Source organism: Felis catus, chromosome C2, assembly GCF_018350175.1.
Source record: "Felis catus isolate Fca126 chromosome C2, F.catus_Fca126_mat1.0, whole genome shotgun sequence".
NCBI lineage: Eukaryota > Metazoa > Chordata > Mammalia > Carnivora > Felidae > Felis > Felis catus.
The window spans coordinates 34530514-34544062 of NC_058376.1; the positions used below are offsets into that span (position 1 = coordinate 34530514).

Sequence of the window (13549 nt, forward strand, 5' to 3'; positions counted from 1 at the left end):
ATACTTTACTGCTAAAAAAAGCTAGCCATCACCTGAGCTTTCAGTGAGTTGTAATCATTTTGCTGATGGAGGGTCTTGCTTTAAGATGATGGCTGCTGACTGATCAGGGTGGTGGGTTGCTGAAAGTTAGGGTGGCTGTGGCAATTTCTTAAAATAAGACAACAATGAAGATTGTCACGTCAATTGACTTTTCCTTTCACAAAGGATTTCTCTGTAGCGTGCAATGCTGTTTGACAGCATTTTACCTACAGAACTTGCTTCAAAATTGGAGTCAGGCCTCTCACACCCTGCTGCTGCTTTATCAACTAAGTTTATGTAAAATTCTAAAGCCTTTGCTGTCATTTCAATAATCTTCACAGTATCTTTACTGGGAGTTTTCATCTGAAGAAACCACCTTGTTCATCCATAAGAGGCAACTCCTCATCTGTTCAAGTTTGATCATAGGATTGTAGCAATTCAATCACACCTTCAGGCTTCACTTCTCATTCTAGTTCTCCTGCTATTTCCACCACATCTGCAGCCACGTCTTCACTGACATCTTGAAGGTCATCTGTGAGGGTTGGAATCAACTTCTTCCAAACTCCTGTTCAGGCTGATATCTTGACCCCTTTCTAGCTTTAAAAAAATTTTGTTTAATGTTTATTTATTTTTGAGAGAGAGAGAGAGAGAGAGAGAGAGAGAGAATCTGAAGCAGGCTCCAGGCTCCGAGCTGTCAGCACAGAGCTTGACCCGGGACTCGAACTCACCAACTGTGAGATCATGACCTGAGCCGAAGTCGGATGCTTAACCTACTGAGTCACCCAGGCGCCCAACCCCTTTCTAGCTTTTAAGAAATGTTCTTAATGACATCTAGAATGGTGAATCCTTTCCATAAACGTTTCAATTGACTTTTCCCAGATCTATCAGAAGAATCACTATGGCAGCTATAGCCATACAAATAAACACTTCTTAAATTGTAAGATTTGAAAGTTGAAATTACTCCTTGATCTACGGGCTGCAGAATGGATGTTGTGTTAGCAGCCATGAAAACAACATTAATCTCATGCATCTCCATCAGAGCTCTTGGGTGACCAGGCACATTGTCAACGGACAGTCATATTTTGAAAGGTATCATTTTTTCTTAGCAGTAGTCCTCAACAGCAGGCTTACCATATACAGTAAACCATGTTATAAAGACATATGCTGTCATCCAGGCTTTGTGTTCTGTTTTATAGAATAGGCAGAGTGGATTTAGCATAATTCTTAAGGGCCCTAGGATTTGGGGGATGGTAAATGAGTACCGGCTTCAACTTCAAGTCACCAGCTGAATTCTGCCCGGAAAGCAGAGTCAGCCTGTCCTTGAGGCTTTGAAGCCAGGCATTAACTTTTCTCTAAGTATGCAAATCCCGGATAGCACCTTCTTCCAAAGTGAGATTGGTTCATCCACATTGAAAACCTGTTGTTTAATGTAGCCACCTTCATTAATTATCTTAGTTAGATCTGCCTAACTTGCTGCATCAGCACTCATTGCTTCACCTTGCACTTCCATGTAACAGAGATGGCTTCCTTCCTTAAGTCTCACGAATCTGACTCTGCTAGAGTCAAACTTTTTCTTCTGAATCTTCTTCATCTCTCTCAGCCTTCATAGAATTGAAGAGGGTTAGGGCTTTGTTCTGGATTAGGCTTCAGTTTAAGGGAATGTTGAGGCTGGTTTGATCTTTTATCCAGACCACTAAAACTCTCCATATCAGCAATATTGGTTTTCATTTTTTAATCATTCATGTGTTCCTCAGAGTAGCACTTTTAATTTCCTTCAAGAACTTTTCCTCTGCATTCACAGCTCAGCTAACTGGTGCAACAGGCTTAGCTTTCAGCCTATCTCACCTTTCAACATGTCTTCCTACTATACTTTATCATTTCTAGCTTTTTAAACATGTCTATTTATTTTTGAGGGAGGGAGGGGGAGAGAGAGAGAGAGAGAGAGAAAAGGGAAGGGGCAGAGAGAGGGGGGCAGAGGATCTGAAGCGGGCTCCACACTGACAGCAGAGATCGTGAGGCAGGGCTCGAATTCATGAACCATGAGATCAGGACCTGAGCTGAAAGTCGGACACTTAAACCAACTGAGCCACCCAGGCGCCCCTCATTTCTAGCTTTTGATTTGAAGAGAGATGTGTGACTCTTCCTTTCACTTCAACACTTAGAGGCCATTGTAAGGTCATTAATTGCCCTAATTTCAGTATTATTGTGTCAGGGAATAGAGTGGCCTGAGGAGAGGGAGAGAAATGGGTGAATGGCTGGTCAGTGCAGCAATCGGAACACACACAACATGTATTAAGTTCACCATCTTATTTGGGCACAGTTCATGGCACCCAAAAACAGTTACAATAGTAACATCAAAATTCACTGATCACAGATCACCATTATAAATACAATGATAATGAAGTTTGAAATATTGCAAAAATTACCACAATGTACCACAGAGACATGAATTAAGCAAATGTGGTTGGGAAAATTGTAACAATAGACTTGCTCCACGCAGGGTGTCACAAACCTTCAATTTGTAAAGAACACAGTATCTGTCAAGTACAATGAAAGGATGCATGCCTGTACTGAAGGACTCAGTTAAACACCTATCAGGAGAATTCTGAACCTAGGGAAATTAGATTGCCCACTGATGGTTAAATTATGAGATCAAGAAATGATTTTAATGGAACAATGACTCTGGGATAAGCTGACCTTGAACTGAATACACACACACACACACACACACACACACACACACACACACAGAGAAGATTTTGAAAGAAGAGTTATTGGTCATAGAAGCACAGGAAAAGGAGAGCCATACATTTTCAAGTTATTGTATCCAAATGGTGTTTATTTTTTTTTAATTTTTAATATTTATTTTTAAGAGAGAGACAGAGCATGAGCAGGGGAGAGGCAGAGAGAGGGAGACACAGAATCCAAAGCAGGTTCCAGGCTCTGAGCTGTCAGCACAGAGCCTGACGTGGGGCTCAAACTTACGAGTGAGCCGTGAGATCATGACCTGAGCCGAAGTTAGACCCTCAACCGACTGAGCCACCCAGGCACCCCCCAAATGGTGTTTAAACAAATATAGTGGCTTTTTTTTCAAGATGTTTACTGAGGTTCCTTGAGGATAAGAACTGAGTTGAACAATATTAAATAAGTTTGGGAAACACTGATTTAAACAATGTTAGGCCAGTTTCTTTATCCTAAGAATTCACAGGGTATTTAATATTTAATTTGCATTATGAGTCTATAAGGGGGATTAGGTACATAAGATTTTCCAAAAGTAGTTGACAATTATGGCAGGTGCTATGCTATGTTTTCATTGTACTGTTCTCCCTTCCAAATATAGAGAGATCCAGCCTCTTTCACAGTGGGCAGGCCAATGTGACTGACTTCCAACAAGGTGGGACAAAAGGGGTATAAACTACTTCTAAGCCTGGACTTATACTTGCAATTCTTCAGTTTTCTCTTCTTTTCTTGTGACTTTGGAGGCCACATATTCCAGATAGCCAGCATGAATGAAAAAATACACTTCCATTTTGTCTCGTGATCAAGATTTTAGGGTTTATGTATAATTTCAGCCTAGCTTTGCCTAGTCTGCAGATTGTGGTCAAGCTCTTAATTTTTGGAGAACATTTACAAACATTTTATATCTTAACATGAAATGTTTTTCTAAGGTAAATCGTTGCAAAATATATACCTGAGTATCTGAATGAATTACTTTGCATATAAGCTTGCTAATAAGTTACATGTGGAAGAAGTTTTACCAAAAATCCTGTGTATTGGTTTCACAATGTTTTTATTTGCTCATTTGGAAGCCACGACCCAAATACTAAGTATAATATCTTGGAGGAAGTAATCCAACACAGACCAACAGGACAGAAGTTTTAGACATTTACTTCCACATAGTCATGATTTTAGACTTTTGCTTTGTCCCTTGGTCAGGAAAGAAGATGGCAAAAAGACAATTGGTCATCACTATTTCTGTCACTTTAGAAAATTGCGGTCAGGCTCTTAGGCTTCTACGCTTGGTCTCTTTTCAGTCTTGGCTTGTCTCCCTGGGAACACAGATGTGATCCGTGGTGACACTGTCTTTTCTCTATAAGAGAGAATTGTCTGTGAAGACATCTGTCTTCTTTTACACATTTTTTTTTTTTGTAAATTATTAAGTAAACTACATCTTATTTGAATTTCACTCGTTTTCCCCTAGTGTTTCTTGTTTCAGAATTTTGGATATCACAGTACATTTAGTTGTCATGCTTAGTTAACCAACTCTGGGCCAAGATAGTTTCTCAGACTTGTCTTGTTTGGCATTCCCTTGGCTAGGCAGGTATCTCTGTGATGGTTACTCTTATATATCAACTTGGCTAGATTATAATACCTAGTTATTTTAGTCAATATAGTGGTTAACATCTGTAAAGAGTTGACTTTATAAGTATGGGGCACCTAGGTGGCTAGGCTGGTTAAGCATCTGACTCTTGCTTTTGGCTTTGTTCCTGAGTTGAAGTCCTGCATTGGGCTCTGGGCTGATAGCGTGGAGCCTGCTTGGGATTCTCTCTGTCTCTCTGCCCCTCTTCTACCTGCTATCTCTCTCTCAAAATAAGTAAAAATAAACAACAACAACAAAAAGGAATTGACTTTAGGGGTGCCTGGGTGGTGCAGTCGGTTAAGCGTCCGACTTCAGCCAGGTCACGATCTCTCGGTCCGTGAGTTCGAGCCCCGCGTCGGGCTCTGGGCTGATGGCTCAGAGCCTGGAGCCTGTTTCCGATTCTGTGTCTCCCTCTCTCTCTGCCCCTCCCCCGTTCATGCTCTGTCTCTCTCTGTCCCAAAAATAAATAAACGTTGAAAAAAAAATTAAAAAAAAAAAAAAGGAATTGACTTTATAAGATTACCCTTGATAATGGGGGCAGGGCCTCATCCAATCATTTGAAGATCTTAAGAACAAAAACTGAGGTTTTCCAGAAAAGAAGTAATTCTGTCTTAAGGCTACAGTATCAGTTCTTGCTCAAGTTTCAGTTTGCCAGCCTACCCTGCAGACTTCAGACTTGCTTTAAAATACAACAACTCTTTATATATGCCTTAAGTATTATGCAGATATATACACAAGTATATGAAATCTTATGCACACATATAAACACAAAAGCTTGTATGCATGATCTCCTGATATATAATCTATATACACACAATCCCTCAAAATTTTTTTTATTTTTTTTCATGGTAAGACTAGCGTTATAGATTCAGAGGATTGTTTTTTTTGTCATTCTCATTTCTTCATCACATTTTAGCAAGAGTACGTGCTATCAACATGACCCCCTGATGGTGCTAACCACAATCACATGACTGAGGTAGTTTTCCAGGTTTTCCCGCTACAACTTATTTTTCCCCTTTCCTTACTCTGTTCTTTAGAAGGTGATCACTAAGTGCAGTCCACACACAAGGGAGAGAGTTGCAGTGGGGAGAGTCAAGCTCTACCTTTTGGAGGGGTAAAATTATTTAGCATTCTCCTGTGCCAAAGATTTCTCTCTTCTCCCCCATTATTTTACTTATTCAATCATTTATTTATTATCAGTATGAACTCATGGATATTTATTTTATACTTTATGCAGTAATACATTATTTATTTTGTTGCTCAAACTATTTCAGGTGCAGCCCTTGGGTACCTTTCAATTGATTCCTGTGTCCCTTTGACATGCTCCCATTCTTTTGATTTGGAGGCACTTCCTTACTTTCTGGCACTACACGGAGCTCCGGGCACATCTTGTCTATTCCCTGCTCCACCTGTAGAATCAGCCATCTCTCCAAGGGGTCCTAGTTCCTTTTATTGGAGAATAACATTAGAAAGCAGGAACTGGGAGCTGGGTTCACGATCTTTTAACTTTTTATTTTGATGAGATTCATGACAAAAATAATTCCTGGAACTTGAACACCATCAGACAACAGAGTGTGGAGCATTACACGGCCGGGTGTGGTTTCAAATGTCACCTCCTTCCCTCACCAAAGACATTCAAATCCAAAGACAAAGTAATAATACAAATGAGAGTTAAATGTTGACCCCTGATCTCGAGATTGCCAAGGGTCTCCTGCGGAGGATGGCAGAGTACAGTAGGATGAGCAGGGATGGTGACTGGAACAAGGGTGATAATCATCATTTTGCAGTTTAAGAGACTCGGTGATATGTAGAAAGTGCCAGCACAGGGCAGAGTAAAAAGAAAGCACTCAGTACATGGCAGCCAATGTCTTCTAAAAAAATGCATATGTTTGGTAAAGAATTAGGCATTCTACTGCAGTTTTGGTATAACAGTGATAGAGGCGACAGAGAGTGACCCTGTGTGTCTGTTGGGACTTCTACATCACGTGAGGTTTTAAGCAATAGTTGACAACAAGGCTAGAGGCATTCATGAAATGCAATTACATGCGGTGTTTTTCATTGTTTATATTACTGTTGTGAACGGAAAGTGACACTACAAACTCAGTTAAAAAGAATTCCTACGGATATACATAAAGAAGTGATCGAGGTATTTCATTTCCCTCCTCTTCTTTTTCTAAAAGAAAAACAAGACTCATAGCCAAGGAGTTTGGGGTGAGAAATTCTCAAGAGGGTGTGAAACATTCACTGCATTTCATTCCAAGGTTTGAAAACTTCTTTAGATCCAAATAAAATCACATATTTAGATTTGATGTTCATAATACAACCAGGAAAGCGTCTAAAACTGGGTAGTATCACACATAGTGATTATTGGGTTCAAGACAAATACTGGAATCGGTGAACTTCATGGGTTTTCAGGTTACTTACAAATTACATATGTATGCCTACATGTCTTCATATAGCCCTATATATGTTGTAAATACATATATGCTGGATGGATTTATTCATGCATTTACAGTTTTCTACTGCCTGTATTACTGGAGACAAGCATGCACAATTTGACCACATCTCAATTTATATCCTCTGCGGTGAAGTAATTTAGGGTGATAGCTTTTTTGCTAGTTTTCTGCTAGGCACTGTCTTATTGTAAATGCCAAATGACTGGAAGTTGCAGATCAATGATTGATATCACTCTCCCTTCTTGAAAAAAAAATTACTATTTAGTTGTGCAAACCTTTATTTAATGAATATGTGTATTTCTGATGAGAATACGGACTTCCAATTCGAAAAATGATGGGCTAAACTGTTTCTAACCTACGAGCTCTCCTTTGCAATTCTTGTTTCCTCTGGAATTTATTCCTTCCATTAGTGGAGTGAGCAGCAGGGGAAAAGGGAGAGAAACACGGACCCTGGGCACCTGTGGCTATTTCACTGCATATACAGTTTACCTAGTTTACCTTGCCCTACTGGTTACCATAAAGGGGTTGTTAACTTTCCCTCACAAGGCTGAGTTATAGAAGTGCAAAGTCTGAGAGTAATTGGCACACGAAAGGGGCAGAACACTGACTGTCTGGGAATGGAATTCACTGAAATGTCCTCATACACTCAGAGAAAAAGCTAAAATAAGCAAATGAAAGCAGCGGTGGAGGAAGATTGACATTTTGGTCACCTGCATCGGTGGAGGAAATGCAAAATCCCCTTCTCTGTAAAGCAGCCCACACATCCCAGCCTGGGAGAGGGTGGATAACTTAGTGCAGAAGCTTTGAAGGATAGACAGGTGATGGTGACAGTGTGTCCCTGACAATGAACTCGGAAGATGTCTCCACTGACTCACCATCCATTCGGCTATTGATCAAACAATAGCATTTACAAAACTGATGTCCCCCCCTACCTTTGTCTTGATGGTCTAAGTAAGAACTAACAGTCTGTGAGTGCTTTCTAAAATGCGGTACTGAAAGTAAGAGCTATAACCTGAACTCAGGCCTTCTGACCATTATATCACACTGTTCTTTTAAAATACAGTGCAGCTTTCTAGGTGAGACTGTCTACACAGAGTATGTGAGGGCCAAATACCTCTCTCTGGCCCAGCACAAATCATAGGAAAAACTGGAAATCATAAGTAAAGTTCTGAATGACATGCCCTGTAGCATAAGCATATCTACCATAAAAATACATTTTTTCATGTAAATAAACATTACATTCTCTGCACAGTTCTTGCCAAGGGTTAAAATCCAGATGTAATGTTTTAAATTACAGAGAGACAAAAAAAAAATACTTACAGCTACTGTATCTTAATTTCTCATACTACCAATTAAGAAATTCTGCCCTAAACTATGAATGTTTCTCTGCAATTCCCTACAAATCACCATTAATAAGATAATAGAGCAGAAAAATTAGTAGGGAGTTCATTTGATTCTTTTCCCCCCGAAGGCTGGCTTTAGTGGGAAAATTTATCTACATTTTAATTCTAACGCATCATGAATGATAAATGAACTCTACTGCATAAAGGACATGACATTGGTATGCTTAGATTTCTATTTTCTTTCATCAAAACATTCCACCTAGCAAAGTTCATAGCTCAATGCTTGTCTCTCTGAAAGGAATATATAGATGAATGAAACCCACGACTCTAAAGGACCCCCCGTTCAGGACATGACTCAAATAGGCAAACAGAAATCATCTCAGAGGTGTGAGGCCAGGCAGAAAGCTGTGTTACCGTTTTGGTTTCTATAGGTATGTCTGCACTGGCTTGTTCTAAACAGGAAGAGCAACAGGAAACCTATTTTATGTTGCTTTCATCACCAGATCCAATGGCTGCAGAACCAGAGACAGTGAAAAGATATTTGCCCTGCAGCTGCAGCTGAACACGAGAGGAAAACATATTACCCTTCATCACTTCCCCCAGATCTGTCTGCGCTCTCTCCTGTATTATTTGAAGAATAGGCTCCTTATTCAGACAACCTCCTGTATGATCCCGCATAGCAATGGCTATAACCCTGATGGTTGACAAATGTTGAACTGATATTGCTAAGGGGAGTGCTCGAGTCAGAGGAAAAAATACGTGCATTCTTTCACTGTTGCCACAAGAAAAGTCCATTTATTGTCACTGGTTATTTTTTGAACTTGAGGAACATGGTGGCTAAATCCCTCATTTTATGTTGGAGATGAATACATCAGTTAAGAACAGGGCAAAGTGAAAAACATCAAATGAACAGGAAAAAAAAAATATGAAAGGAATTGACCGTCAGAGTTCAAGTGTTATAAAGTGGGAAACATTCTAGGGAAAATGTTTACAGTTCGAGTTTTGGTTATCAAAGACAGGTATTTTCTGAGTAGGCTAATATTAAAGGGCAAATATTAAGGGCTAATATTAAGGGGTAAATTCTTTTCTGGGTAATAATTACTAACACTCATTAATATTAAAAAATGATGGAAAGAAATCTTTATGTTTTCTAGAACATCAAAGATTAGAAATGGTAAAAACACTTATTCTAAAATAGTCAACAAAGAGGACTCTTGGGGCACTTTGGTGGCTCAGTCGGTTAAGTGTGATGCTTGATTTTGGCTCAGGTCAAGATCTCACAGTTTCTGGGTTCAAGCCCCATGTCAGGGTCTGTGCTGATAGTGCAAGCCTGCTTGCGATTCTCTCTGACTCTCTCTCTCTCTGCGACTCCCTCCGACTCTCTCTCTCACAATAAATAAACTTATTTAAAAAAAAAGGTATAGGACTGTCATTTTTTTAATGCTTATTTATTTATTGTGTGTGTGAGAGAGAGAGCACACATGGGAGGGGCAGAGAGAGCTGAATTGTTACCTGAGCTGAAATCAAGACTCGCTCAACAGACTGAGCAACCCAGGCACCCCCAAGGACTCTCATTTTGATGTGAGTGATAACCACATCAGAGAAGTAGACATTATCATAAGGCACACAGAATAAAATTTTGCATCTCTCTGTTGTGATTGTTGAAAATGTTTAACCAATAAAAAGAAAGAACTTCTCACCTAATTATATAATGAGAATGTTATTGTTACAAAAATTGAGACCTAAAGTGAAATACAGTACATTACAATGTTCTAGAAAGACTGTCTATTCTGATAGGAAAAATAACAACAGCAAAAAGCAACAGCAAAAAACTACATTCTATGTTGGACTCTTAATATTTTGTTTGTGTGTATTTTTTATAATTTCTACAATATCCACTTATTGTTCTCTCTTTTTTTTGGCGGGGGAAACACTTGATAAAGGCAACTTATATTACACTGTTAAATTCAAAATTTACACTGTAGAATCTAAATATCATATTACTAAGGTAAATCACTACAATGAAAACATAGCATTGTTATTATTCTGGTCTTTTTGACTTTGCCACAGAGGTCACGAGGGAAAGAAAATGGGTTTTAGATGTGAAGTAATTTCTGGTTATTTTTAAAGAGCTACAATAGAAAATTCCCATAACTCTTCATACATAAGAAATGAAAAAGAAATTATAAAGAAGAACACAAAGCATCATGGTTGTATGTTGTGCTGTTATCCATAACAGGTACAGTACACAAATCATGAAACTGTTAAGACGTTAATAACATTCCTGTAACAGGAAAAGAATCGCAGAAGGCTTTCAGTAATGTTCCCTGGTATGTATCATCATTAACTCACATCACGGATTCTTTCAGGAAATCAAACTATTACTTTACTTTGAAGTTAAAGCAAACAACATGTTTCAGACCCAGATTCAAGGCTTTACTCAAAAAAAGTTGTAAGAAAGATGGTTAATATATAATAGGTTTAGCTATAAAAGTCTCCTTCGCTAACCTTTTCCAGTACTGAATAAGTTTTTAATAGAAAGACATCCAAGTACTGCTCATTAGTCATGAACGATCAGGCTAAAAACATACAACAACAAGAGGAAGCCATCACTATTAATGTATTAATGTAAAGGCGCAAGATAAGACCTTTAAAAACCGTGAGATACTTTGTCTTATAAATGCATCATAATTTCTCAGTTATGAATGAATTATGTATCAATGATTTTAGACTTGTGTCCTACTGTTTAATGAATTGAGTGGCGATTTCATGATTGAGTGTTCCGCTTAGTTTGAGATAGTTAATTCAGCTTCAAAAAGTGTTCAGGTTTACAGCTGGAGAGTAGCCTGGATATCTGAGTTAGTTAGTATAATTTCACATTACAAAATAGTACCTAAAGACAAATATTATTACCTCCCATCCCCCATGCCTGGACGATTGTGCACATGTGCATATATGTGGGGAAGGTATCAGAGTTAAGCTAAGGCATTTTAACATTCGTCCTAAATTAATCTTCACAACAGTACAGCAAAATAAACATTAGCAAAGGCAATTTTGCAATTTTTAATTTTATTGATCTAAAGTAAAAGACATTTTGTGAATTGTTACAATTACTATTTCAGGCCTTCAGAAAGACTGAAATATCAGCATCCACAAAGATACTAAGTGAAGCAGAGATCATGAGATAAAACTTATGCAAAATGAAGCATGGATGAGTTTATAGATAAAGAATTTTATGTTATCTTTGATTCAATTCTTAATGTTATATTATTACTACATATTTATTACAGTATTTCTAAACACAATTTGGAAAAAAAAAACATAGTGACAATCTTGGCACTTTGTAATTTAAACCAAGAGATACTTAGAACAAATAAAGTCATCAAATATTCATCTTAAAAAAAATACTGTATATATTCAACAGAAATAATCATACATGACACATGATTCAAAGTTGAACTTTAAGTATCAAATATTGGCATGGAAAATAAAGCTGTTTAAAGACATTACATATAATACTTCATTTGAGAATCCTAGCTGCTCAGATGCCTGGAAAATATAGCCTAGAATCCTTGAAATTGCAAAAATATTTCCCCCTCTCCTTCGATAAGTCTGACATTCATTTGCATAAACCAATATTAAATTTCAGACACCTGATGTTTCGTCTAGACAACTATATTTTGAAAGGCTTACACACTACAAGCTCTGTGACAATGAGAACAGGAAAACAAAGCACACATCTTCTGGTGAAGCTGAAACCACGTCTCTTCAATTGGGCATATCCACGTTCTGAAGGATGAGGCCCACTCGGTTCGGAATGTACACCTAAGTCAACACAATCGTGTCAGTGCAATGGAAAGAAATGCTGAGCATGGTGACATTATATCAAAGGGATAAGATTCAGCCTCCCATTTGCTTCAAGTTACAGTTATCTCCAGTTATAGTCTGCAGGCGCCCGGGAGACAGTTCTACAGTTCCTCAGTCCTGGCAGCAACGTTGAGGCTCCTTTGAAGCAATCACCACTAGAGGGCTCCATACACTTTACAAAACCCAGTGTTCCTCAGACATAGGCAAAGAAAGGACACTGGCTGAGGTTGAGGCACTTATCTGGTGGTACAGGGAGGCTGCCCTAAGGTCACAATGTTATTCCATTCAGGTGAATAAAAGTAATATACAAAACACTGCTCTACACCAAGACACTGGTCTGTCATCCTGTTTTGCCTTCCATCATTTTAAGAACTAATTAAATGTAATATAAGGGATCCTAAGGGTTTTTAGGTCCCTCCCCAATTTAAATCAATCAAAATGCTTGCCACTGCATTTAAAATACAAAACACATCCTCTCCCTGCCTGCAGGGTCCTGACTCCCCTTCTGGCACAAATACAATACATCTTCCATCTCAGCTCAGAGTGACACTTGTCTCTTCTCCCCTCACACCAGGCTCCAGCCACAGGGGCCTTTTGGATCCTTAAACAGGTCACATCTTCCTTCCTTTGGGTCTCTCAGAACACTCTTTACCTTGCTAGTTCCATATCTCTTGCATCTGAAAAAATCCCAGCTCCATGGAGAGGTGTCCCTTGCGAACACTAGGTATGATATTTTTCCAACTTCATTATCTCTTACAGCTCCATTTATTTTGCGTGTGTGTGTGTGTGTGTGTGTGTGTGTGTGTGTGTGTATTTTTACAACCTTGGATGTGTTGCTTTTCCTCTCTGGGTCCCAGATTTCCCTTCTTTATGGTGAGGATGCAAACCAATAATGATAGCAGCTAACAGTTACTAAGTGCTTAATGGGTGCTGTGCATTATTCTACCTGTCTTTTAAGTACTTGCTCATTCACCCTTCACAATGACCCAAGGACACAGTACTATTATTATCTCCTTTTTGCACATGAGGAAATGGGAGGCACAGGGCAGTTAAATAGTTTTCCCATCCTCACACACTTAGTAAATGGCAGAGAAAAGAGCTGAATCCAGGTCCTCTGGTTAAAGGGCATTTTTATTTCTTTCTGAACACTTAACACAATTTGTGATTTTGTTTTTCAAGTTTATGATCTGAACTCCCTACCAGACTATGAGCTTTACGAGGGCAGAGCCCTGTGTCTTCATATTTCTAGCTCTTAGTAAGGTGCCAGTAGACAAAGTAGTTGCCAAATGATGACTAAATAATGAATAATGAATAAAATAATAAATAAAAGTGGGACCAATATGTACATATATCATAAACTATTATTTAATATACTTCTATCTGAAATACTTTTAATAAAAATGAGAAGTGATCTGATGTGTATCTATCTATGTGCTATTTTACATATAACATACTTACTGTTAACAAACAGTAAAAATAATATTACAGATTGCTGTTGTCATTGT

The 13549-nt window shown here is 38.5% G+C and overlaps 1 protein-coding gene across 3 annotated transcripts in view; it reads right to left on the reverse strand.

The window, feature by feature from the left end:
* The window catches only part of GBE1 (1,4-alpha-glucan branching enzyme 1), a 290641-nt gene that overhangs the window by 10112 nt on the left and 266980 nt on the right, over positions 1 to 13549 (reverse strand). Inside the window, 1 exon segment of one of the 3 annotated variants that reach the window (NM_001009872.1) lies at positions 11234 to 12002. The exons of the other annotated variants lie outside the window; for them this stretch is intronic. Within the exon segment in view, the coding sequence (NP_001009872.1) occupies positions 11946 to 12002 (57 nt within the window). The 3' untranslated portion in view covers positions 11234 to 11945. 3 annotated transcript variants of the gene reach the window in all.